The following is a 26,764-nucleotide window of genomic DNA, read 5'->3' on the forward strand; positions in this document are numbered from 1 at the left end:
TGGATGCAATGTGAAAAGTTAGAGATGAAATTTAATTAGAACCATATTTCAATTAGATTTGAATTTCAAAAAAAAAAAAAACAAATAACAATATAATCGTATTTTACTAACTTGTCGTAGTTATATGTTTTGATTTTAAAAGATTATTAAATTATGATATTGACGGTACCATAAGGGTCTTTCGAAAATTTACTATCTTATTAATTTATCAAAATTATTGATTTAATAAACCGACTTAAGTCAGGACTGGAAAATAAATTAAATATTATTTTAAAAAGTTTGTTAATTTATCAAGCATTAATTTTTTCCAAAAACAAAAAAAAATTTATTACAAGTAGTTATTTTCATATATAACACTAGTGTGCATTTTAGACATATGCGCAGCATATTAGGAAATAGATATGTTGATATATTAGTGTATGCATGTGTTCATGTATCTGAATCTGTTGTGTGTGCATGTTCATTTAGACACTTGTATTCAGCAACCTGAATGTAGATACAAATATAAGTAGTTGTCTATGTTTAATTGTTCGTATAATTGTATATCAACATAGATAATTGGGCGTTAAAATGTACACTACATATGCATGATAACTAGTAAACCTATGTCCTCTGTGCAGCTATTGTGCATTAATCTTCTTCACCTGAATGTACACACAATATAGCTGGTTTGTAAGTTTGTTCGTACGCATATATGTAATTTATGTAGCCAAAAGTATATGCCCCAATTATTATACATATATGAAAGCTATACAAGTGTATACGTGCGTGTGTGTACACATTTGAAAGTGCGCATATTTTGCACAGACGCCCACATCATGCGAAAAATTTTGTGTCATATCCCATTATAACACATTATGATATACATGATGAGTTTTCATTGTCATATGAATTGTCGTCTAATTACATTTGTGTTGATCATTTAATGTCATGTGCATTACTTTCTCAAATGTAGGAGATGAATGCATTGTTCGTTATTCAATAAGATTACATATAGTTATATCATTCATTGCCCAATGTCTACATTTAATGAGGTCATTCAATGTCATGTGCACTACTTTGTCAAATTTAAGAGATGAACATTGTTCATTATTCAATGAGATCATAGGTGGTGATATCATTCATTGCTCAATGTCTACAATTGCATAATTAAATGTAATTCTAAACTTCAAAAAGTGTTGAACTTGATATTTTGGCATCGATTACCTCAATTTGTAATACGACACATGTATTTGAACTCCACTATTAAAAAGATATGTGTGATCATGGGGTATGAGTACAATACATAAGCTAGAAGAGTACAAATGCGTCTCAATTGAGCACATAACGTTATATTTTTCAGGATAAAATTTTGAACCACTATGATCGACCTTCACAAGTAATAGTAAGTTAGTTTCGAATTGTCTTCGATTTGAGATAATTTCAAATATATTTGAAACAATATCGGATATTTGTGGGATAAGCAGATAGACAATTTGGAATGAGAGACCCAATCTTTGCACATGTACAAAGATTATATGATTTGTTGCATAACACACATTATGATTTTTATGATAAATTTTCATTGTCATATGAATTATCGTCCAATTATATTTGTATTGGTCATCCAACATCACGTGCACTATTTTTGTCAAATATATGAGACGCATGCATTGTGCTTGATTTGGGATAATTCCAAATATATTTGGAACAATCCCATATATTTACGGAATAAATAGATAGATGATTGAGAATGAAATACTCATTTTTTAGGGAAATATGACAAAAACTTTGACGACTCGTTCTTTTGAGGCAGTATGAAAGTGAAACTCACTGTTTTGGGACTATATGATTCAAGTTGCCATGTTAAAATGTCGAGTACATTGAAATTGTAATACATCAATTTGTATTTATGTTCCAATGTGTCAAGTTCTAGGATATAAGGACAGAGACAGTCGCATAAGTGTTAATATGTGGTACATGGTACGTACATTTAATACAAAAAGTCTATCTGATTTACGATCATAAAATTATATTTACCCTCACAATACAAACAAAAAATGACATCATTATGACATACTCTGCATCACTACATATAAAATGTGCCTTAATCATAAATCAAACGTTGATTGTGCCTCAATCATAAATCAAACATTGAACTTTAAATAAAAACTAACTTAAACAAAGAACACATTTCATAAATTAATCAATGAAATTACACATCATTCAAGTGTCTATCCTCATTCATAAACATAAAATAAAGTTTCAACCAAACAACTTCTACATAAACTACAACTTACGAACCAATTTCATACGAAACGACAACATAAGAGGATACAATATATAATAGTACACTACAAACAGAAGTAAAATTAACATAAAACAACAGTGTGTTCCACAAAATCATCTAAACAAGCGTAAATCAACAATGCTTTCACTGGAACATGTATATCTCTTCAAAGGTAAAGTCGTGCCCGAGCCAACTTCCAAAAACCGCTTTTCTTGTGCAAGTGTAAATATGGAGCATACGTCGCTTTCTAGATTATAGAAGCCTAATATTTTTTTATTAGGCGGTAACTTCTCAACACCTAAAATGAAAGCAAAATAATTTACATTGATCTTAAAAATATATAGTATATACAAATTTTAATAAAATTGGAGAATAATAAATAATTTAGTATTATTAGCTTCACAAAATTATCTACTAATTGTTACAAACAATAAGCTGATGACTCCCCATAAATAGTCGTTCAACTTCCTTGATCATCTCAGGATGTCTGTTTGAGAAAAAGTGAACTCGTCGAATAGAATGCATTGATACGAAAGAAAAAATACTTCTCAGATGATAGTGAAGATATGTATCAAAGAATAATGGTTTCTAGTGAAATTTCAGCACATTGTTTCTCAGGCTCACAAAAATATCCATCAAACTACTATCAGTAAATATTGAAATCACAAAAAGTTTCTTCTTGTACTTGTAGCAACCAAAAAACAAAATTGTAGTAACCCGGTTTTTGTTTTAAGCAATTAAGTACCTAAGCAAGCTAGAATGGTTAAAACATGGTCAAGGAATTAAATTTGGGTTTATTAAGTAGAAAATTGGATTCAGGACGTTCAAAAATGGTCCGAAAGGTTCCAAGGACCAAAGTGGTTCGGAAGGTTCGAACTTGAGAGCTAGGGAAATCGGTGGTTCTGAAGTGTTCGAAAAAAAGCGATGTAGTTCGGAAGCTTCGAACCTACGATCGAAAGTTCCGAAGTCCTGCGGTCAGACAGGGTATGGGTTTTTGATTGAAAGGGCGATCGGAAGCTCTGAAGAGCATTCGGAACGTCCGAACTGGCGATCGAAAGGTCCGATCTTCGTCTATAAATAGAAGTGATATTTCTCATAGTCAGTGTGTGTTTTAGGTGTGGGTTTCGAGCCAGTATCTGATTCTTAGTGTTTTTAGTCGCCTTTTCGAGGGTCGGGCATTGGCGAGGTGCTACTGGGCTTGTAGCTGAGCCGAGCTTGGGTCAGGGTCTTCGATATCAGCGAGCTGACGACGAACGCAGGTAAAATTCTGGACTCTTAGTAGCTATTGGGAGTAGCTATTAATCTAGTTAAGACTTTTAGATAAGTATTGGTGATGTGGTGTTATCTTGACTTGTAGACTCAGATTGTAGACAATTATTCTTGTAGGTCAGTGAGTTGAGGTACGTAAGTACTGACTGAGATATCCAATGGGTATGTGTTGTATTATTATGTATTGCATTACTATCTGCATGAAATGCATGATATTACTGTTCATGGCATATAATGAGCATTATCATATCACGTCGAGCCTGTATATTCTTTCAAAAGATAGCCTGTTGTTTCTAAGGCTGAGCTATCATATCACGTCGAGCCTGTATATTCTTTCAAAAGATAGCCTGTTGTTTCTAAGGCTGCTCAGCCCTAGGGTTTCTTTGTACGATCGGGTACCGTGTGACACCCACTGTATCGACAGAGCAACGTGTGCGGTTTTACCCAGGATGGTGATATTCCAAGATCAGGTTTTAGTATGTGTGGCACCCACTGTATCTTCGGAGCAGCGTGCACATACTAGTAGCGCCTGTGTTCTGAGAATGATGTTCCAAAACTTGTTCTCAGTGTACCAGAGGATTCATTATTCCATGTTGCATGCATTATATTGACTTGTGTACTCATACTTTACGTTCTGGGCATTAGCGATCACGTTCATGTTTTTATCTCGGACATCCCATTCGATGAGACATGTTTGCAGGTGGATCAGGATCGAGTTCAATGGTTGACTAGTGATTAAGGCTTGGCAGTAAGGGATCACCAGAGGTTTTTAGTTTTAGACTTTATTTCTGTATTTATTTATTCGATTTGGGTTGTATTGATTAGGTTTCAGTGATTTACCGGTTGTATTTCTGCCGGCTGTTGGATGGTTTAAGTTTTCCGAAGTTTCTTTGATTATCGTTGTTTAAGTTTTAATGGCATGCGTAAGATTTGTTTAGTAGGCGAATTCGGAATGGGTCACTACATAATATTACAAGAACCACTTCTAGATTTCATTATCAAACTATTTGAAAAAATTATTTAATACAATAAGATAAAAATTGAAAATCATACATTCATTCATATAATACATATTACACAAAAAAATAGTACACAATAACAAATTCAAGCAGTCGATTTTTATTTTAATGATAAAATTATCAATATATAAGTCATAATGCAACACTAAAACCAATATTTAGTAGGAATTAAATCGTTATAATCGAGAACAACAAGGAATTTCAACTACTCTTACCCAAAATTGTGGTAAATGAGCTTCATTCCCACTCACAGACGGAACAACCAGAGATTGACCAATAAATCTGTATAATTCACACGATGACATGAAAATTTAATAGAACCACTAATACCATAATCAGTTTCAAAGAATCGTTCAATTGAAAATGATACAAACAATTACAATACATCAAACATTGCGATGCAATTTTTTGGCTGTAAATTTTTAAAAATCTAAAATAGTACTTTAAATATTTGAAATAATGTTTTTTTTTTCAAAAAGATTTTCACGTTCCAAAAATAATTCACAACGATTAGCAATATTTTCTTCAATCCAATTCGAAGCAGATCTACAATATTGTGGCGGGTGGATTAATCATTTATGGTTGAAAAATAAACTTGGAGATACGACTCAAATAAGGAAATAAAACAAATGTCGAGCTTTGTCAGACAATGAAATAAATTTGATGACACGGGTAATGAACGCAAATAAAAATTTACTAATAGAGATTTGTGGACCATTTTCCCTAATAATAAGAATAAGAATAATAATAAAAAGAATAAATTTTTTTTGAAGCAATAATAATAAAAATAACAAAAATATATAAAAAGAAAAATTAATAAAAATGCATGCAACACTCATCAAGTTGATGAGTTAGGCCTTCTTCTCTACGCCACTCTCTCTCTCTCTCTCTCTCTCTCTCTCTGTGAACTCTTCATCTCTCTGCGCAGCCACAAATCCTTCTTCCTCAAGCTTTTAATTTAACAAAAACCCTAATCAATCCCTGCGCACATTCTTTCACTCTACGATACATCATATGCGTAGGCGTTTTGGGTTTGCGCGATTCAGTCTTGCAATGAAATTTCTCCGCCGATCACGCTTCACATAGGTGTCTTTCTACGTGTTTGGAGTTTTGATCGTTGATATGGCCTCTACGGTTCCAGCCAAGTCCCAGCCGCTGCATAATTTCAATCTGCCTCATCTCAAGTGGAACAAGGACGGCCACTCCAATGCCCACCACCAGCGCCGCCGCTCCGTCAAATCGCCGTTAAGGAGGCCTAATCCGTCTCCCGTGTCCCCACTCCGTCATTCTCCCTTGCGAGATTCCGTTTCGGCGTCACCCTTGGGCGATTCTGCGTCGCCGTTAGCGTTTGAGTCTACGGATAAGTTGCTGAAACGGTCTAAGGTCGGTGGCGGAGAATCTTCTAACCAGTCTTCTGAAGGCGTATGGACGAAACAGTCGCTGATGGGTGGCGACTCGGTCAAGAAGTTACCGATCCGTGGTGACTCTGTGAGGCAATCTTCAAAGCGTGAGTTTGCTGCTGAATCGGAGGCTTTGGGGGAGAATAAAGGTTGTTTGATTGAGTACAGGAGGAACCATTCGAAGAATCCTTCGCGTGTAAGCATAAAGAATGGTGCTTATGCATCAAATTCTGAACGAGCGGAGGAGAAACCGGGAAAGAAGCAGAAAGTGATAGATGGCGGATCAAACACAGTTAATAAATCAAAAATCTTGATCAAAATTCCTCCCAAGAACAAATCTGAAGAAGACGGTAGTATATTGGAGGGACTGAGGGAGCTCGACATTAATGATGACGGGGATGAGACTCGCGTGGTGGAAGAAGAGGGAAAGACGGGTAATAATATCGATGAAGAAACAAAGATTTGGAATTTGAGGCCGCGAAAGCCTATCAACAAGTGCGTCAATATGAACGGAGATGGGGCAAGAATTATTGCATCGGCTATGTCTGATAAGAATAAAGCTCATTCACCCTCGAGGAATCAGACCAATAGATCAGGGGAAATTGAAGGGAATTGCGGTGGAGGTGGAGGGGGGGAAAAGAAAGTGAAGAAAAAACTCAGTGTTTTGATTGCCTTGACCAAGGAGGAGATCGAAGAGGATATTTTCTCTATGACTGGATCAAAGCCAGCGAGGAGGCCCAGGAAGAGGGCCAAGAACGTACAGAAACAAGTGGATGTAAGAAAAGCTTTGTTCACTCGTGATTTAATTTTGTTAGATTGATTTGGATGGAATTGTTTGTTTTCAGTATGGTGTTTTTATATCAGTTTTCTATTTTAAGCATAATTATTTTGACATAATGCTTGTGATTGCAGTTTGTATTTCCTGGAATGTGGTTGGTATCTATAACTCCGGATTCGTACAAAGTGTCCGAGAATTGTCTTAAGGTTAATAATTTCAAGCTATTCAAAATTTTCTTTTCGTGATTGGATCATTGTGTTAGTTTCTCACTGTTTTCTTACAGAAATTCTTGTCTTTGTTACAGGGTTAGATACCATTATTGGACATATGATCTTGCACTGATGCTATACTGGAAGTATAGGTGCTTGGCGTCCCATTTTTTGTGTCTGTTTTTTTAATGTAAATATGGATTTTAAGACACTTTCTCTTGAATTATGGGTTCAGAACAATGCATAGATGGTGCTAGCAACTCGTGTTCGACATGAGTTAGTTTTTGAGCTTCTACCAATTATTCTTCTTTGGGATTTTTTTGGCAGTGATATATCTGTATTCCATTTGCCACCGCACTGATTGTCGATGTTGTGTAATCGTATTTGGCTCAAGACTGAGAAGTGTGAGAAACTGTTACAATGGTGGAGTAAGAGCATGTCATCTCTTATTCCTACTAATTTCTCTGTTGAAATTATATAATTTTATATCATACATATACAGAAAAAATATGGTGTTTGATCCCCTGACTTTTTCAAGTTTTATTTTCTCCCTCTTCGCTGCTCTTGCCCTCCGCGTCCGCTGTTTCTTAATCCAAATTTGAAGATTAATTTCAGGGAAAACATCATGACCTAGAAACTGGCATCAGGCATGGGTTTGAAGCAATATTTTCTCTGATAACCAGCAGCCCACATGTATAGAGAAAGAGTGACTAAAGAGATAAAACACCTGATACATGTCTTTCGGTTGTTTGTTTGTTTCATATGTAATGGTTTCTATTATATGTTTGAGATTTCATGTATTTACTAAGAGCATATCAATATTTGTTTGAACTACTTTTGAGATAATGAGCAATAATCAACAAAATCTCCTGGAATGTTATCTTCTGCATCCTTCCTGTGTGTAGCAAAAATGAATGAACTTGTGCACAAATGTTTCTTTTGTCCGAATTTGCTTTTGTGCCTGAGTAGACATGTAGAAGATCGGAAGAGTGGTTATACAAATCAGTGGATGTAAATGCTGATATTTGAAAGCTGTCTTTAGAGATGGGAAGCCTCACACCAGCAGATTAGAACAATGCCTTGGTGAATATAGAACCAGAGCTGTTGCACTAAAGTTGGTGCCGGTGGTGACACTTTCAACTCTTGACTTTTTAAGTGCGAGAAACCAAATTGTTGGCGGATTCTACTTCTAGAGACGTTAAATCCGAAGCATTTGCTTCAGTTTTAGGCACTGATTTTTTGTTTTAACTTCTTCTCCGGGTTGAACTGAGAAGTTGAATCTTTCTAGTTTTTTGGTCAAAAATTTCCATTAGACGTATTGAAATTTGTATGCTTTCTTTTCAAGATTGGTTACCAGAGATCATTATTATTGGCAGATGGCCCATTTCCTTTGTAAACTCAATTGGGTTTCCCATTGTTTATGATATTCGAGTGTCTCTTTCTGTTTGGTATGATTTATAATTTGAAAATCGGAAAAGGGTAAAAACACGCAATAAAACCATTTGTATCTGTTTAGTATGATAACAACTAGAAAATTAGAAAAGGGTACATACACTCGCAATAACAGCATCTGTATCTCCTATCGGTCAATTTTACACAAACTCTGGTTTGATCGTTTTTTGATGAATTAGTTTGTAAAAAAGATTTTCATTTGATCCGATTGATAAAAAATATTATATTTTTATGCAAAAAAATATTATTTGTTTACTCTACAAATGATTCGAATCGACCTGTCTCACAATTGATTTACTCCAATTTTTTTTTTTTTAATCTAAAATATGTGCATTTGTAAAACATAAGTCGGTCATCTGTGCAGATTGATGCAGCGTGTGCATGCATTATTTACTCCCTCCGTCATAATTATATAGACATCTCTTTTTTTTATTTGTATCAAATAAAGACATATATCATGTTTAATAATATTTTTTTATACCCCTTTACTAGTATATCTTTATAACCTACACTTTGAAAATTGTACAATCATTTTTTGAATACATTAAATAGGAATAAAATAGGTAGTTTGTATAAAATTTATTTTCTCAATTATTTTTATTAATCTATGTGAAAAAAAATAAAACTATATAATCGCGACAAAATAAATACTATCTAGAGACAGTCCATTTTTTTCGCGCATCTATCCTTTTTGAAGGTATTACTTATTAGTCTTCGAGCAAATTAAGGGATAAAGTGCTCATTAGCATCTCTTTGGGTCTGTTTGAATAGTTTTTTTATTAGATTTTTTACGATATGAATTATGATATCGTTCGTTTTCAAATGCCTCCCTCAATTTTTACCAAAAAACATCAATTTTCTATATATCTAATTATGGATTAATATTATCATAAAATAACGTTCCTGTCCAAAATAAATAAATACTTCAAAATTTTGATACGGAATCCTAACTGGACTAAAATCAGAGACAATTAGGCCCAATGATATGAGAACACAATTTGGGCCAGGGCCCGTTTCATAGAAGAACTCTGCATTTTATTTTGATGGTAAACGCTGAACGGAAGTGAAATGGAAGAGCAAGGACAAGGCGGAGCGGGAGCCGTCGTGAGTGGGGTGGAGCAGTACTGGTGGTGGGCCGCCGCCAGCGCAGCTCAATTAGGGTGGGGGATCTCCTCATTCAGAAAAGGACACGCCGGAGACTCGCGTCTGATGCCCTTTAAGGCTTTCTCAGTCGCCTCCCTCTTCGTCGGCGCCTCCGCCTGCGCCGCCATTGCTTCTCTCCGAGCTTCCGGCATCCATTCTGTATGTGTTCTTTAATATCCATCTTTCTTTTCTGTTTAGATGCAACTGAATATTGCAGTAAGCAGAAAAAGATCAAAATTTTCCATCCATTTCCACCAGCATTTGAGTGAATTTTTACTTTAAAAATTTAATACGAATTTCCCTTTCTTTTCCTTCCATTAAAATCTCCCAAATCATCAAAGTTTATTAAATTTCTTTAATCTTTTCTTTTGCATTCTCCTTAATTAAACTTGTCACTGTTGTTTTTTTGTTTGGTTTGATGATACGTTGTAGGTAGAAGACATGAAGGTGGTGGGTGCAAATATAAGGACAGGATTAGGAGTACGTCCTAGAGAAGGCAACGGCAGAGGGCCATGATACAAATACATTTTTGTTTTTTAAGTTCTCTATATAACGTTACCAAGTTCTGTTTTTTACTTTTTATTCGGGTGGTTTTGTTATTATTGGATCTCGAACTCGAGAACGATGTAAATTTTGGAATATATTGATGTCGAATGATTTGCTACACCAAGGATTGATTCATCAGTAATTGTGATCCATAAAAAGGGAAAAGAAAAGAGCACAAAAAAGAAAGAAAACGCTGAGAAGAAAAATTGAAAGAAAGAAAAACCAAGAAACCATCGATAAATTTTAAACATACTGCACTCCTCTCCCAGTAAAAGTCACAAGTACAGCACTCAAAGAAACCCCTCACAGCAACTACATCGAACAGAACTTCAAAACAACATTTCTGAACAACTAGTGCTATGGTCAAATGTACACAGCGCAGACTCAATCGAACACGTCCTGCATTGCTTTGATACCAAAATTTAAACAAAAAACCCAAAATTTCATTATGTGATGGGTTCTTGCAAGTAAATGAGATCAACATCCATGGAATGTTTTCAACTTCAGGGTTGTACGTTGTCTCACGCTGGAACATAAGACTCGAGCATTAGTTGAGCTGGTGAAGGCGATGTGACTTCAACAATTAGGTACATGAACTTCCACTGCTTGTCCGCCTTGTCTTTAAACATCTCTGCATAAACTTTGCCAGCCCCGTTTGGACCACGGATTTGGAAATTAACCTTCAAGAAAAATATGTCAGCCTTGAAATGTTTCAAATCTAGTTTCAGCTATAATGAATTAGCACATAAAATACGAATAGCAATTTTGAATCCGCTAAAATTGTCACTCAGGGGTCATGATCATGGATGGATCCCAATCCCCAGATTTTTTAGAGAGAGCATGGGGCAATTTACTACGCGCGCGGGGACAAAACTTTGATTTTAAAAAACAAATAAGTATAAAATGCATCTGTTCTTCCCCAACTGACTGCCCTGTCTCCTTGTCACCTTGCGTGCAAAATGACTCTTCACCGGATCAGAGAAATCTGCTCTGTAGCCTAAGAAATGTCATCAAATTCTTCTCCCCTACAAATATGGGGATGAGGATTATAGAAAATTTTAGTTACCACTTACCACAACATGTTCAACGTCATCTTCGTCAGTCCATTTAGTATTGGGTATATGTTGTCGGGCAGCACGATTCCTACTTTCTGATCCATAACCTGTAACTGGGGTTCCAATTCTAACCCTGACCTGTTGAATTGGAGGGAATAGGAATCATTTTCAGCAGCCAAGATACAAACACACACACATTGAAACCTTTTTTTTCCCCAAATTTTAATATATCTTGTTGGATTAATTGCATAAACAACATTTCAGCCCCAACAATTCATTGCACAAACGTAACTAGTCTTTAACACAAAAAAGCACCTCAGTGTTATCTTGATGAAGTGTGTTTGGCTTTCCCTAAATGGCCCCTCTTTTCATTCAACTTCTTTATTTAATTTGTGTATATCAAGACTTCTCATTTTAACAATTTCCCCCCCCTCAAATTTAAAATTCTAGACACTCAAAATGTCTTACACGTAGCTGTGTCTATTAACCACTATTTTGCATACGACAACTTAGTTTCTAAATTTGAAGAAGCAAATATATCTCATTCATCCACTGATGCTCAACAACAGAAAGAATGATATCATGATATAATCTTGGTGGATACTTACTTGACTGTCATTCTGAATCCGTTCAAGAGCCTTCCCGAATATTTTGTACCTAAAATGATCAAAGAGTGTCAACTAAATAATGGGAATCACCAAACAACAAAAAAATGGCAACCTTAGAAATATCCATGTTCAGGCAGATAAATAATTAAATTGGAAAAGAAATAGAAACGAATGAAATGCAGCTCACTCTTTTGGTTCAAATATCAGTTCCTTGAAAACCCCATACGCTGCAGCCCCAGCAATGCCAAGCCCTGCAAGAATGATAAGACTGTATGAAGCTCCTTCTGTAAATGTCACCGGCTTCTCTGGGATATTATATGTCGGAGCATCAAAGGGATCCTCGATGGTGGATATATTTTTTTGAGTCTGTCAAAATGGGAATGGATTCTAAATTATGAGTATTTTTTTCATACAATGAGCCACAAGTACACCTAATTATTTAATCATTCTATTGAGTTTTGAAAAGTAGAAATATAATTGAAGAGTTAACACATCACAACACATGATTTACATAATTCGACATGACCTACATCTAGACACAATACCTAGATTGTCGAAATCTCTCTCAATTTAGAATACAAATATCACCGTCAATTTCCTACCTAAATAACAATTATACCATATCAAAGATATGTTATACAGATATGATTGTAACACATTTTTTAAACATAAATATGAATGCAACTTGATAAGGAACTTCATAAGGCCATTACTTTTGGCATGTAGCTGAGAATCATAATTCATATCGCTGATGATCCAACGTTAATTAGCCTAGCCTACATGACAAGATCAACCACTAATCGCAATTGTTTTTTCTACATTAATTAAAATATCTGGGCAACAAATAATACATGGGAACTGAAAATTTCATGAGATGCGTTAAAACTTACCTGCGGAATCTCCGCCATTTACTTTACAATAATAATATTAAAAAAAAAAGGTAGCCGTGAAGAAAATTGTAAAGTCTGTCTATTTTTTCTGGCAGAAAAATTTGACTCTAGTATCTTTAAACCAATAAGAAATCATAGAACAATTTCTAGAACATGGTGAAGCCATTGTATAAACATCAACGTAGAAATTCTTTAACCGAGGGTAGAACCTCAGATTCTTTTTTCCTAGTAGACTCGGTAGTTCCGGATGAAAGGCATCTAACAAGACAAGCAGTTCTCATATTTTCTCTGCCACTCATGGCAAGTTGAAATGGGGACTGATAGATAATAGCATTTCGCCTGGCCCTGTGATCTCTGCGTTGGATACATTGATCTGTCAATGAATATCAATATAATTCATAGTTAATAGAAAGCCTATTTAAGCTATAAATTTGGAAAAAAATCCCCCAAATCTAAAAAATTAAGTAAAAAGGGAAAAACAAAGAACAAAGTCTACTGTCTGCTGATTTAAACATGGATCACCGTACATGTGCTCCCATATTAGCAAACAATCAATGAATGATCTTGCAGTCTACAAAAAATATGTAATTGACCAATGTCATTAAGCAGGTGAATTTGATGGCAAGTATCTACCGATGAAAGTAACTGAATGATGAAGTTTTGTATCTATCGTAAAATTCCAACCGGGGATGGTAAGTAAGCTACACAAAAGTGTTTGAGCTATATTTATATTAGCTCAAATCAATAACTCCTAATCTTCTAATGTCAAGGCAAGGTATCCAAATTGTGTTGTCAATACCGTTTTCAGAGATCGGTCGGTACTCGGTAGGATGTCTTATCCTTTACATGTAATTTTTATATTTACGAATGAGTCAGATATATGATCAAGAAAATATGTGCTGAGCTACATTGCCCGGGAGGAACAAATGAGAGGAATACGTTAAAAAATGAACAATCTGTAGGTTCAACTTTCAGCAATTATAGACAATCCCAGGCACATTGCAGGCGTATAACAGAAAATAAATTTTGCCACAGTAAATACATACTAACCACCAATTCGATATGTAACCTGCAAAAAAAAAAAAGAAAAGAAAAGAAAAGGAATAATAGTATTAGTCATAGTTAATGAGTGAAGAATTAACTCATCAAAAGAATTCATAAGCAAGATTTCAACATGAGCGTAACATAAATATCTGACGATGTGTGGTCATACAATTTATATGCAGCAGACCAAAGAAGCCTTTCTAGCAATAACGTCCATTAATTTGTTTCCTTTAGCAGTGAAGACTACATTTTACTGAGAATCCGCTAGATCATCGATACATGAGAATGTCATAAGGAATAAATGTTGTGTCTTTTTGGAAGTAAAATGATTCGAAGCAGGCATCTATTTTTATCTCCCAAGGCTAAATGTTAACTATTGAATTTAAAGACCCAGTTTTGTGTTATTTTATCATGAAAGATGATTCGTCGCAATGTCTTAATTAATAACAATAGAATCAACAAGCACCGTCCAGTAGCAGCCTTTCTATTAATGCATAGCAACCAAAACCTTGTGCCAAGGACAGAAGAAAAAATTCTTAAAGATAGTGTAGTAGCACTGATTCCATAGTTATCTGCAACTTGAATTGACGGACCGTACCCAACTATCATTCTAAGCAATGAGAAGGAACACTGAACGGACTAAAACAGACTCACACGTGGCAGGCAGTAAAATTGCGTTTATGCCCTCCCTATCAACCACTTGCGATGCCGTTAATTATATTTCTTTAAGTAAGAATATGGAGAATTGTTTCCAAGTTAAAATAGCAAAAATAGAATTATATCCTCAATTCCATATCCAACAATTTGGTTGTTCCACAGTTTTTTTGGTTCTATATCTTTCTTTGCCTGTTTTGAATTTTTGACTGATACAATCTATTCATACTTCAACCTTGACAAGGATGGAACTATCGAACAGAATTAGCCCTTCTCGTTCAGTTAAATCCATTCCCATGCATTCCAATTTGTTTACCACTAATGCGACCATTCCGAAAGGCGAACTCAACAGAGAAAACACTGAATGCCACATGTTTCAACTCTGGAGTAGTGATGATCAATTATAATACCACAAGATAGGCACAATACAATAGAGCAGCATATTTCTTCTTCACATATAAGAGCAATAACAAAAGCTGAAAACACAGTATGAAAAAATCCAATCTTGGACATACCCTTTTGGAAAAATCACCGATTTCAGATCTTTCTGCGGCCAAAAATGAAACTTCAGCAAAGCCCACATCAGGTACGGACTTTGAAGGCGTGTGCTCCAATCCACTGAATAGTGATCCAGCAGTATTTAACCATTTATTCTTCTTCATTGCAAACCCATTTCTTTTAAAGAGATTCATCATGATGTATATGATCCGTAACACCCTTCCGCTTACCCTTTTTTCGCTGGTTTTTTTAATGTCTCAAGACTCAAGCAGTTCGGCTCTTTGATTTCAAAAGAACGAGGAAATTATAATCAGATAAAGATTCAACCCAATGATAACTCGGATGATTATACGAAATCTTTCTGCATTATTTTTACTGAATTAAATATCAGAAAGAATAATTCAGAAATCATAGGTGTTGGAGGTGAGGGGAGAAGGAAGTGAAGACTGAAGACCGAACCCGGGCCTGAGGTTTTCGGTTGCAGGTCACGTGCAATGCACGTATTTCTAAATTTGTTATTTTTACTTTATATATTAAAATTTTAATTTTTTAATTTTATGTTTTTTTTTCGACATATATAAGATTATTTATTGATTTAATGATAATAAATTTTACGTCTTAAATTTTTTTGGAGTTCTTGGTTGTTTTTGACATAGGAGGAGGTTCTGGGCTCGGAGCTTTGCGGATACGATTGACTTTGAGGATTGATGCTAGACTAATTCATCGGAACCCTGGTAAACTTTTTTTTGGTAAATTGTTCGCCTTTGGACATTTTCAGCATTTCTGAATCTTGATTTCATTATAAATCTCTCCTTTACCTACGAGTTGATCTGATTTGCATGGTTCTTTTATGCTAATTGTCTGTTTAATAATTATTTGTAATGGGTTCTGAAATATCAAACAGCTCTCTTTATTCATCGAAAATATTTTTGGCAAAAGGGTTAACGGGAAAAAATCTACTTTATTTACGCACTAAAAGTTGGGGGTAAAAAAATCCATTGCAGCGAACGATGTGTGTATTTGGGTTATTTTTTTCATAGGCTATTCTTGTAATTAGGCCTTGAAGAAACAAAAATGGCAGTTGCTGGCAATCACATCAGAGTGCAATCATTAGCGCGAGATGGTGAAATGGTAGTGCCACGGCAATATATCCAGCCGCCCGACACGAGGCCGAATCAAAATCATGAAAAAAGAACTGATGAGCATCTTCCAACTGCGCCCCTGATAGATTTTAGCGACGTTAGTTCTTTCCATGAAGAGCTGGGAAAAGCCTGCAGGGAATGGGGTGCCTTTCAAGTGATCAATCATGGGGTTCCACTTGAACTGCTGGATGGAATGATAAGGGTGGGCCGTTCTTTTTTCGAGGATTGTACTGTGGATCAAAAGCTCAGTTACGCATGTGACCCTAATTCCCCTGCTTCTGAGGGCTACGGCAGCCGAATGCTAGTTTCATCAAATGATACAGTTTTGGATTGGAGGGATTATTTTGATCACCATACTTTACCCCTATCCCGCCGCAATCCATCTAATTGGCCACATTTTTCATCTGATTACAGGTGAACTTCTCTCTCTATGAGTTCATAACCCCAACATCTTTATTGTTATGCGAAATGACCAAGTGTAAGAACTCATGTACAGAAAAACAGTATCTGATTACAGTGAGCAGATACACTTTCTCGCTCAAAAACTACTCGGTTTGATCGCTGAAAGCCTAGGCTTGCCATCTTCATCAATGAAAGATGGTATTGGTGAATTCTATCAAAACATCACTGTTAGCTACTACCCTCCTTGCCCTCAGCCCGAACTTACTCTTGGATTACAATCACATTCTGATATCGGTGCAATCACACTTATCATCCAAGATGATGTTGGTGGCCTTGAGGTCTTGAAAAATGGGGAATGGATACCCATTAATCCATTACCTCATGCCATTGTAGTTATTTTGGCTGACCAAACTGAGGTACTCTTCATTGTTTTTATCTCAAGAGTCTTTGAGCATCTGCATTCTGCTATCAGTGAATTCTTATATTTTTTTTTATTACTTGCAGTTCTTTTAAATCTCGAATGTTGAACATACAATTAATCTGATTGTGTTACGGGCCCAAATAAGTTGGGCCTAGATAGCCATTGTCATCTTATTGTGATAGACTATTTTAGAAATGGTAACTTGAAGAAGGGGAGCGGCTGGGAAGCGGGGAAAAAATGATAGATATGAGATTAGAGTTGGCTAGAGGGCATTCAGTCATTGTTTTCTGTTTTTGGCTAATCTCCCCCTCTCATTGTTTTCTGTTTTTGGCTAGTTTTGGGCTATGGCAATGAGAGGGCTCCATCTTCTTCTTGTAAAATGGATTACCCCTTGGCTGAGTTTCTCAACTCAGATTACTGTTTATAAAAATCAAGTTTTCATCTTTAATTTCTTATTAAACGTTGTAATTCTTTTTTTATGGTTTCAATGGAAGCTAGTATCAGATTGTATGTATGTGGTGTGTGAGTGAAGTTTAATTGCTCACATGAGATCAGAATGGTATCATGTCACCAAGTGATATAATAGAGCATATAATTTTGGATTGTTCTAACATGGATGTTCGATGGGTGGACCGCTGTGACACCTGTTACATTTGTACTTTACTCATTTACCATGACCACGTCAGATCACCTTTCCACGCATCCAAGAATAAAACCGGCGAACATGAATGTATGTACAGTATACTCTGTGCCTACATGTATTTATATATGCATATCCTGATATCCATATTCACTGATTGTGCTCATTGTGAAGACATTTTAGACCAGGTAGATCTAGGAGATATATTCAACTGATCTTTGGGTTTTGCTGATCTTCTACTATGCAAATTTTGGAGCGATTTTTAAAGTTATTTCAAGTTATACATTCTCTGTGGAATCATTAGTACCTTGTATTTGATATCCACTTTCGTGTGTCTTTGGCTATCATATCTGCTACATTAACAAATAAAGAATGTGTGAGCGCATAAACAATTATATTCAAAGAAGTTTTAATTTCAATTCATGTTCTTTGATTTAGAACTGTCTTCTGCTTTCAGATCATAACGAATGGGGAGTATAATAGCGCTGTCCACCGGGCTATAACTAATTCTAAAAAAGCACGATTATCTGTTTCCTCCTTTCACGACCCTGCAAAAACGAAGATCATACGCCCAGCCTTTGGGCCGCCAAAGTACCACCAAGTGGTTTATGGAGACTATTATTCATCATGGTACACAAAAGGACCGGAAGGAAAGCGAAATATTGACACACTTAAGCTATGATTTGGATTTTCACTCAGCGGATACGGTATATGCACATTTCTTTATTTTTTTCAAACTTTAGTAATAGATGAATTCTGCAATTCTATCTTCTTTATCACATGTTCCACCGTTTGTAACAACTCACAATTGCAACCCCACAGAATAAACGTGGAATCGATTGGAAAAAAAAAATTATGTTTTGCGAGTACCACTGTCTTTTTCTACTGTCCCTGTCCATTTTTCCTACGTTTAAGTAGGGGTGTGAATTCGGGTGGGTCGGGTTGACGAAAAAAATATTTAAAATTTCTCAACCCGAACCCGAACTCGTCTAACCCGATCAACCCGAACCAACCCAATTTTTTTTTGTTATTTTTTTAAAAATAATTAAATAAAAATTCAAAACGCACAATAATAATAGTAATATTTAATTTAATCACGGAGCAGTTTATGCTGGCAGTCGGGCACAGCATCAACGACCCGAATCACCCGGGAGATCACATGCCCGATCTGCCAGCATAGACTGGACCTTTAATCACATGATAACAAAATCTAAGTTTATATATAATTTAAATTTGAAAGTCTAGTTGTAAAAAATTCAGTGTTCGAAAACTCGGGCTAGCGCCTAGGTGGCCGCACCGAAAACATGCTAATCGGTCCGCCTAGGCGGCCCTAGGCGGTCCTAGGCGGGGCTAGGCGGAAATAGGGTAGGATTTTCAGATTTTTTTTTTAAATTTGGGCTTTTAAATTCAAAACCCAAATTACAAAAAAAAAAACTGAAATGTAATTTTTTTGTTGGGCTTAAGTTTTATAAGCCCTAAACTGATGTACGACAAGAAAATTGATTCGTTGGCTTGCCCTAGATCAAAATTTATCTTTCATTGTCTGCATGATTGAGTAACCAGAGCATCTCGCAAATTATAAGGCTGAAGAATCAAAGCGAATGAAGAAGCCACATTTTGAGTGCCATATTTGAAGAAAAAATTGGTGTTTGCTCTTTCTTCAAATGCTGAACTCATTTTAAATTTAATATTACTGTCTTGGAGTTATAATATTTCATTTATTAAGTTGAAACCGTGGAATCCGCCTAGTGCCGCCTAATCCTCGCCTAGGCGCTAGGCGCTGGTCTGGCGCCCGACTAGCGCCTAGCGAATTTTAGAACCATGAGAAAATTTAAAGTATATTTACTACAAAAAAAATATAAAATATTTAAATAATCAAAATTGTACAAAATAAACATTAAATCACGAAAATATATTATATCAATATACAATAAATGTTTTTCAAATATACCATACGAAAATGTAGCAATTTTTTTTTAATTTTATATATAAAAAAAGAAATAATAAAAATTTTCGGGTCATCTCGGGTTGACCCGAACCCGATTAATTTTTTCGGGTTAGCTTTCGGGTCAACCCGATTCAACCCGAACCCAAAATCCCCAACCCAAACTTGATATTTTTCAGATTGACTCGCGTCGGGTTAACGGCTTGGGTTGGTTTTTGACACCCCTACGTTCGATGTTGCGTCCTTTGCTATATCAAATGTCTTATAGCCGAACCCACTCAGTATACAAGAGAATCAGAGAATGTATGAAGTAGAAAATGTGGTAATGGCACGCTTCAAATCTTCTGTTCTCCTGGTGAAAAAACATTTTGACAGTCTGTCTTCTGAAACCAACACCTTTGATGTTATACATATGATATTATTGTGACTGGAAATCCGCCTTATGCGTCGTGAACTGACCATACGTTCAATATGTGTATCTCATAATAGAACATTTGATAAATATAGAATTAATGTGGTTTGGATTTGACACAAAGGACTAGCAAAAGTGAAAGATTGGCTGTCACAAAAGACCATGTCCTATAAGATTCAAGATCTTTATGGACGAACCCTTGCACAAGTTATACCTTTCTTCACTGCTTCACATGCCAAGAAATACCTATCTTTCATTTCAAGAAAACCAGTATCATCTTTACTAAATTCCCTTGAATTATACTCAACCTTTGCTCTTCTCTATATATAACAATGCCGAACACCTCCACAAAAATAATCCCATACGTAGATTATATCGACTGAAGTCCCAACATGGCTCAAGAATCACAAAGTTTCGAGCAAGGGATCCGTGAGATGATGTCTTCTCTCACGAATCATCTGTCCAAGATACAACATACCGATAAAAAAGGCGGAGATTCAAGTACGGAGAAGAAAGAAGAAATCGAAAATGGAGTTGGGATCATCACATTGACTGGAAGCAATGTCGGAGCCACCATGCGTCGTGGGAGCGGTACTGGGGCGGAGGAAAACCCGGTGCCTCGAGATGGAGAAGGGGAAGAGCTCGCTGCATTTGTGAATGGTAACTTTCAGGCCATTAACAACTCCATCATGTTGGATGGAAGTTACTCAACAAATGATCCAGGTGTTCATTTGAAAATCATCGATTCTTTGAAACATGATGACTCGGGAAAAAACAGAAAGAAGAAGGAAAAGGGTAGCTCATCAAGTGAACAAACAGCATAATATCCCATGATGATATGTAACGTGAGCTATCGACTTGATTACCGTTGGATTATGAAAAATAAATTGGATTTACATAAATTATATTGGTAATCTCTAATGGCTTTTAAGTCTTATAAGTTTCACAATGTATTTTAATATTTTTTTAGTATATTAAGGTGGTGTTTGCAACCTCTAAAAATAAGTGATTATGGAGATTTTCTTAACAAATTCTCTAAAAATAAGTGATTATGGAGATTCTCTTAACAAATTTGTTAATAGAATCTTCATAATCACTTATTTTTAGAGGTTACAAACAATATCTAAATTTCTCTGGGAAGTTTCTAGCGGGATTGTCGGGTTCATATCAATTTATAAGATCCACATATATATTCCGACATAGACCTCACAACTCTGTCGTTGGATCTAACATAAAACCAAGGTCATTTTACACATGCTTAGGTTGAAATTTTCCTACAACTAGTGATGTAGTTTGTCTGATCGATTAAACCTCGAAAGTGTGGTTTCTGTAATCATTAAACACCACCCATTTGGGACGGAGCCAAACGGGGGCGAAAATGATTTTTTATCGGACGAGCAGAGCGACCGTGTTTAATTTATTTATGAAAAGGTTGTTGTTGCAAAATAAAGGATGACATTTTATAAATGGAACAAAATTGAAAAGAGTAGCTGCAACGAGCGGCCTCTTGGCTCCGTCTCTGCCCATTCACTCTATCTATGTATAAATCAGCCCAATCTAAAAGAATGAGTCCAACAACTCTACATTCTAACCTTTCTTTATTTTTATTTTTTGAGTTGACATTTTCTACGTATTGATTTAGGTATCTACATAGTACTAAGGCTTTGATGATGTAAACCATGATATGTAACAATATCGATAGTTAAATTAGTTCGAATTAATATAAATTAACGGAACTCCGAATATTGATAGTGCACCACGTGGTATTGTGTAGGACATTTACATTAGATTAGGATATCATATGAGTCAATCTCACCTAGATTTGAAATTAAAATCAATACTTTTAACATAGAAGTAAATTTTTTTTTTCATTTTCAAAAAAGAAAAAGTAATATTTTTTTCACGGGATCAGGTCAAATAGGATACTCAAAATTTTCACTTGTGAAACTGTTTTATACGAGTTTTTTTATATATAATCTTATTTTTGATGATTTTTTTACAATGACATTTTTTTAAAAAAAATTGCGTGTTAATTGACTAACATACTGGTCTGATACTGCGAATAGTTTGAATTTTCTGTTATCTTAATTATCAATGACTTTTTAAAACAAATTTATTTAGAATTAAAATCCTTTTTTAAACCTCGTGTTTTAAAAGGGAAAATTAGAGATAAATTCAAACGCTTTCTGTCCCATCATAATACAAGATTTTAGAATGTACGCGATACGGAGAATCAGATGCAAATAATTCGGATTTTGATTTTTATCTTTTTTTAAGCATAGATTTTTCTTTAAAGGGACAAATATAATTTTTTTAATGAATTTTTTTTTATGGAATTAAAATCTATCAATGCGTCTTACCTCGATAAATAAAAAATATATATAAAGGGATGACCTTTCAACAAGTTTGGACCCACTTGCACGTGAGCCATGTGTCTCATATTTATATAGTTCAATAGCATTCAGGTGGTTTAATTTTCAGATTCAATGGCTCCAAATTTCCGAAATATAATATGGTTGATGGGGATATTATATTAATGTTATTATTTATTGCCATGAATTAATAATGATCACAGTAAAATTTTTATTTTCCATATAATTTCACTTTAAACATAATGATGTCTTTGACATTTTGCATTATCCGCTACGTTTTAAATGAATTTTGCAAACTCAAGTTTGTTTTTTTAGATCCTTGATACGCCAATTTAATATTATTCTTTTGCCATGTTTTTTTTAACAAATACAATTAAGAGAAAATAAATGAAGGTTGTAACGCTCTAAATTCGATGATTGTTTTCACTGTATCAACATAAATGTGCTTATGAGTTATGTCTTTTACTCACAAGTAACCTGAAAAATTTCTCCACGGGTCTCTTATTTTAAAATTGTTCGCTCTAAATCAAACAAGCTTAACTAATTTGAAGTTTTCAAGTTATGAGTGTCCGAAAAAAATTTGCATCTTGCATCTTATTAATATATGTATTTGACTATTAAAGTTTTTAAGTTTTTTCAAGTACTATACAGTCTCATACATTTACACTATTAAAATCTCTCTAATTCCAATGTGAGATTGATGCATTTGTATTCTTTTTCGCTTAGAACTTGTGAGTAATCGTTCTTTATCCATGCAACATCTTAACATCGACTATCAATCTCCACCTTCGTTCGGCCCGAGCATCACAGAGATATATCTACACCAAAAGGCTATAATTTTATGAATGAAATAGTATTTCTTGTTTGAATAATTTTTTGAGCCAGAAGAATTTTATCAAATGTCGATTCTAATTAAGATCCAAGCTAGCTCCATATCTCTTCTCTTATATCAAATTCATTCTTCTGCACCTAATCTGATTAGGTTGATTATGAATGTGAACCCTAAAATTTTATTTTTCATGGATTAAAATCTTGAAATATAAAGTGTTTTTAATTTCTTTCTTTCTTTTTTTTTCCCCCACACCATCCTTCCCGTTTGAAAACAGTGATCAAGAAAAAACTAAGGTCTAATTGACACTCAAAGTGAGCTATATGAAGGGTGTAAACTCTAAATACGCTCAATTATCAATATATAATTGTCATGTGTTGGAAGTATTAATTATGTCTTCGCATCATTCCGAACAAAATCCAGGTAATAAGTATTTGGCAACACCAAAAACAAATAATAATAGAGAAAATTATAGGTATATTTTAAGATGATTATATACCATCATTTTTACCCCAAAATATTGCAGATAACACTTAATTAGTTATTTAGTTTCCCTCGATTTACAATATTCATTTGATTCATTTTATGTGGTGCACGTGTAACAATTTTTAGGAGTAAACGAAATCGCAAATTAAACCAGTGAAGTAAAATGTTTAGGATTAATAATTAATGTATCAAATCAAATTTATGAAATGCATGAATTCTCGAGATTTTGCAGCCTCTATCCACGGCCATGACCGGGAAACATGAAAAAAATTGTTCCTCAATTAGTGCGGCGACTCAATTCTAGCAAACGATTTTCTTGTTTGGTCCTAATTTTCATTAAATTAGTCAAGATATATAGAAGGATGGGCCCATTATTTTTGTGGTATTTATGATTGTTTATTTATTGTTTATTTATTTATTTGTATATGCATATAATTATTATTATATATATTTTGATATTTTCTAGTCTCCCCATGTTCACTAACTGAAATCTTGGGAAATGACAATCTCTTCGACGTCGCATTTGACAAAAAAAAATAACATTAAACAGTTACGAGGTGTATACATTCTCATAGATTGTTTAATTACTTGAGATGGATTCAAAATATTTAATAAAAGTTGAGTGATCACCGAAGTATTGTATATCTATATAAGGTGATCATATATGTTCCATGCATGTATTAGATCGAAAAGTAATTAGCTAGATATTTTTATCGTTTAGTTAGATATAAATCTTGAAATTTTCTCGACCGGAATTATATTAGGACCCCAGGTAGCCCACAATTTAGACCGAAAGTATTCATTATTTCGCACATCACTTAAAATATTAGCGTCTGAATTATGAAAGTGTAAACGAATATTTTGTGATTATTAAGGAATTTTTTTAAAAAAATATACAATCATCGATAAATTTTAATTATATCTTTCCAATCATATACGTGTATATATGGGCTCGTCATGATATTTGATGATTCCACATGTTTATATCCCTACAATTACTACAAACGGAGGGGCCCCTACCCATTTTGCATGTGAAAATTCATGGAATATTGAATGTGCACAAAAAAAGATGGCCCCTTTTACCCGAACAACGTATGTGACTTTGTTGGTCCATGGTCCATACATTTTGCAATGCCTTATTGTAATTTAATATTAGTCGGCACAACAACTTGCATGCATAATACGACATCACTATATAATTAGCTAGAGCTTTGTAGCTTTGTGTTGATGCGTTTCTTCTTCCCTTTTTGTTCTTTTCACAAATTAAATAAGGTATTATATACTACTTATTCTTTAATAAAATTAAGAATTAATAATCAAATAGGTTTAATGTGACTATGAGCGAGTGGTGGAGTAAATGATGGTTTGTTCAATCGTTACGAGTTTGATTTTCTCTGTCGACATTTTCTCGGGCAAATCTGTCAAACTTAGTGTGATTTACCTATCTAACATGGTTGATTGACTATTGTGTTAGTCCAAAAATTTAATCAATGCGCATTGAAGGATAGGGATTATGAGTTTTATCCGCATAAAAAAAAAAAAAAATTTAACGTGTTTCACTCGCTAGATAGCAGAGACATATATATGGTTCACTAATTATGCATGTATTATGATTTGCATATTTGATATTTTCGATTGGAACAGCATAATGATAAAATTATGAAACACAAAAATACGTGTTTTGCCCTTTTCGGTTTAAAAATAGATCGAATTTCAGAAAGACGTTTTGTTTTGATGATTTTTGGATTGGGTTGATTTTATTATTATAGATTTATCATCCGTTTATCTGTAATTATAGCTATAATAATATGATACAAATAAAAATAAATAAAAAGTATATTCAACATTGTGAATTTTTAAGGGAATCTTTGGCATGTTGTATAGATTGTTACCCATCAAATAATAATGCCAACGGCGCCATCTAGGTATATGTCTTGCATCATTTGTGCAATTTTGCAGGAATAAATAACTATGATTATAGGATATTTAGAGAAAAGTTTTTAGATGTCCAACCATATTCTTGTCTAACTCGTTCTCGATATCGGGTTTTAGTTTTTTTTTTCCGCATCATTAAAACATGGTATCGGGTTTTAGTGGTCGAGGACGAGTTGAACATCATAGGTTGAACAGCTGAAAATTTCTATATATATATATATATATATATATATATATATGTATGTTTGTGTCTGTGTGTGACTTATAAATTAAAGGTACATTTTTATATATAATTAATATAATATATATATTATATATTTTTTTATATTTATATAAATGTAATGGACCTTATGGGAGGATCCTATTTTCATGTCCCCTTGTTCACATTCTGTGTTATAAGCTACTAGCTAGCTTTATCATGGAACAAACATTGTCGATGAATGTAGCTCAAGACAAAGTTTCTACTTCCGCCACCACGGCGGCGGCTGCGTCCTCCACCACCACCACCTCCTCCTCCTCCTCCGCATCTTCGATTTCCCCTTCCACCTCTTCCAAGTACTCTTCGTTAACCAACGGACCACAAAGCACAACGAGCACCAAAAAGTGTTCCAAATCTCAAAACCTCACAAAGAAAAAAGGCAAACACCACCAAGATGGCAAGCGGAAAACCGGCGGCGGCAGCATCAAACATCCGACGTACCGCGGTGTACGGAAGCGCAACTGGGGCAAATGGGTGTGCGAGATCCGGGAGCCCCGGAAGAAATCAAGAATATGGCTCGGGACTTACCAGACCGCCGAAATGGCGGCTCGGGCACACGACGTGGCGGCCTTAGCCATAAAGGGCAAGTCGGCTTGCCTCAACTTCCCGCACTTGGCTCATGACTTCCCCCGCCCCGCCTCCACCGCTCCCAAGGACATACAAGCCGCCGCAGCTAAAGCCGCCGCCGCCACGTTCCCCGACGAAGTCGAACGAGCCATGCTGCTGATTCCCAGCTCTCACTCCTCCACGCATTTAGCATTGGATCATGACAGGCAAGAATCATCAAGAAACTCGGATTCGACGGCGGCGCAGCATGACGACGATACTTTCTTCGACTTGCCGGATTTATCCCTGGATAGTAACATAGATCATAGTGATAAATACTGTTATTATGCTTCTTCGTGGCAGCTGGCTGGATCCGACATTAACATAGGATTCCAGGTCGAAGATCCATTATTTTCATGGGAGTGTTAGAAAAATTTTACTCATTATTTAATTAGTACTTCCCAAGTTTAATTTCACCACACACTTTGATAATAATTAATTACCCTTTTTTTTATTACAAGATTGCATCTTTAATTTGCAA

At 35.0% G+C, this 26,764-nt stretch overlaps 5 protein-coding genes across 11 annotated transcripts; 4 read left to right on the forward strand and 1 right to left on the reverse strand.

Annotated features, from left to right (window-relative positions):
- Positions 1-5,409: 5,409 nt before the first annotated feature.
- Positions 5,410-8,321, forward strand: LOC140863741 (uncharacterized). 4 transcript variants are annotated; one of them, XR_012144013.1, is made up of 4 exons: positions 5,410-6,732; positions 6,870-6,941; positions 7,040-7,134; positions 7,272-8,321. XR_012144013.1 is itself a non-coding variant. In XM_073267358.1 (3 exons), exons 1-3 carry the CDS (start codon positions 5,680-5,682, stop codon positions 7,043-7,045), a joined length of 1,131 nt encoding a protein of 376 aa, XP_073123459.1. In that variant the 5' UTR covers positions 5,410-5,679; the 3' UTR covers positions 7,046-8,321. The 4 variants fall into 4 exon arrangements, 1 of the variants encoding a protein (XP_073123459.1); XR_012144014.1 differs by having other exon boundaries at positions 7,040-7,096; XR_012144015.1 differs by having other exon boundaries at positions 7,040-7,096; positions 7,987-8,321.
- A 1,143-nt stretch (positions 8,322-9,464) lies between these two features.
- On the forward strand, positions 9,465-10,205 carry LOC140863062 (uncharacterized). Of its 2 annotated transcripts, none has more exons than XM_073266195.1 (2): positions 9,465-9,698; positions 9,972-10,205. In XM_073266195.1, the coding sequence occupies exons 1-2, from the start codon at positions 9,465-9,467 to the stop codon at positions 10,053-10,055; spliced, it is 318 nt and encodes a 105-aa protein (XP_073122296.1). In that variant the 3' UTR covers positions 10,056-10,205. The 2 variants fall into 2 exon arrangements, with proteins under 2 accessions (XP_073122296.1, XP_073122297.1); XM_073266196.1 differs by having other exon boundaries at positions 9,979-10,205.
- Positions 10,206-10,304: 99 nt separating this feature from the next.
- Positions 10,305-15,289, reverse strand: LOC140863061 (probable mitochondrial import inner membrane translocase subunit TIM21). 3 transcript variants are annotated; one of them, XM_073266193.1, is made up of 7 exons: positions 14,852-15,284; positions 13,685-13,707; positions 12,848-13,011; positions 11,936-12,114; positions 11,749-11,797; positions 11,159-11,278; positions 10,305-10,765 (listed from the first exon to the last, which is right to left on the reverse strand). In XM_073266193.1, exons 1-7 carry the CDS (start codon positions 14,917-14,919, stop codon positions 10,607-10,609), a joined length of 762 nt encoding a protein of 253 aa, XP_073122294.1. In that variant the 5' UTR covers positions 14,920-15,284; the 3' UTR covers positions 10,305-10,606. The 3 variants fall into 3 exon arrangements, with proteins under 3 accessions (XP_073122294.1, XP_073122293.1, XP_073122295.1); XM_073266192.1 differs by having other exon boundaries at positions 10,306-10,765; positions 13,689-13,707; positions 14,852-15,280; XM_073266194.1 differs by lacking the exon at positions 10,305-10,765 and adding an exon at positions 10,773-11,075 and having other exon boundaries at positions 13,689-13,707; positions 14,852-15,289.
- A 138-nt stretch (positions 15,290-15,427) lies between these two features.
- Positions 15,428-18,300, forward strand: LOC140863060 (jasmonate-induced oxygenase 1-like). Its single transcript, XM_073266191.1, has 4 exons — positions 15,428-15,568; positions 15,892-16,390; positions 16,473-16,794; positions 17,897-18,300. Exons 2-4 carry the CDS (start codon positions 15,909-15,911, stop codon positions 18,119-18,121), a joined length of 1,029 nt encoding a protein of 342 aa, XP_073122292.1. The 5' UTR covers positions 15,428-15,568; positions 15,892-15,908; the 3' UTR covers positions 18,122-18,300.
- Positions 18,301-25,813: 7,513 nt separating this feature from the next.
- LOC140862356 (ethylene-responsive transcription factor ERF039) lies at positions 25,814-26,764 on the forward strand. The gene has a single exon (XM_073265375.1). The coding sequence runs from the start codon at positions 25,837-25,839 to the stop codon at positions 26,650-26,652; it is 816 nt and encodes a 271-aa protein (XP_073121476.1). The 5' UTR covers positions 25,814-25,836; the 3' UTR covers positions 26,653-26,764.

The sequence above is a fragment of the Henckelia pumila genome, chromosome 4, assembly GCF_033568475.1.
Source record: "Henckelia pumila isolate YLH828 chromosome 4, ASM3356847v2, whole genome shotgun sequence".
Taxonomy (NCBI): Eukaryota; Viridiplantae; Streptophyta; class Magnoliopsida; order Lamiales; family Gesneriaceae; genus Henckelia; species Henckelia pumila.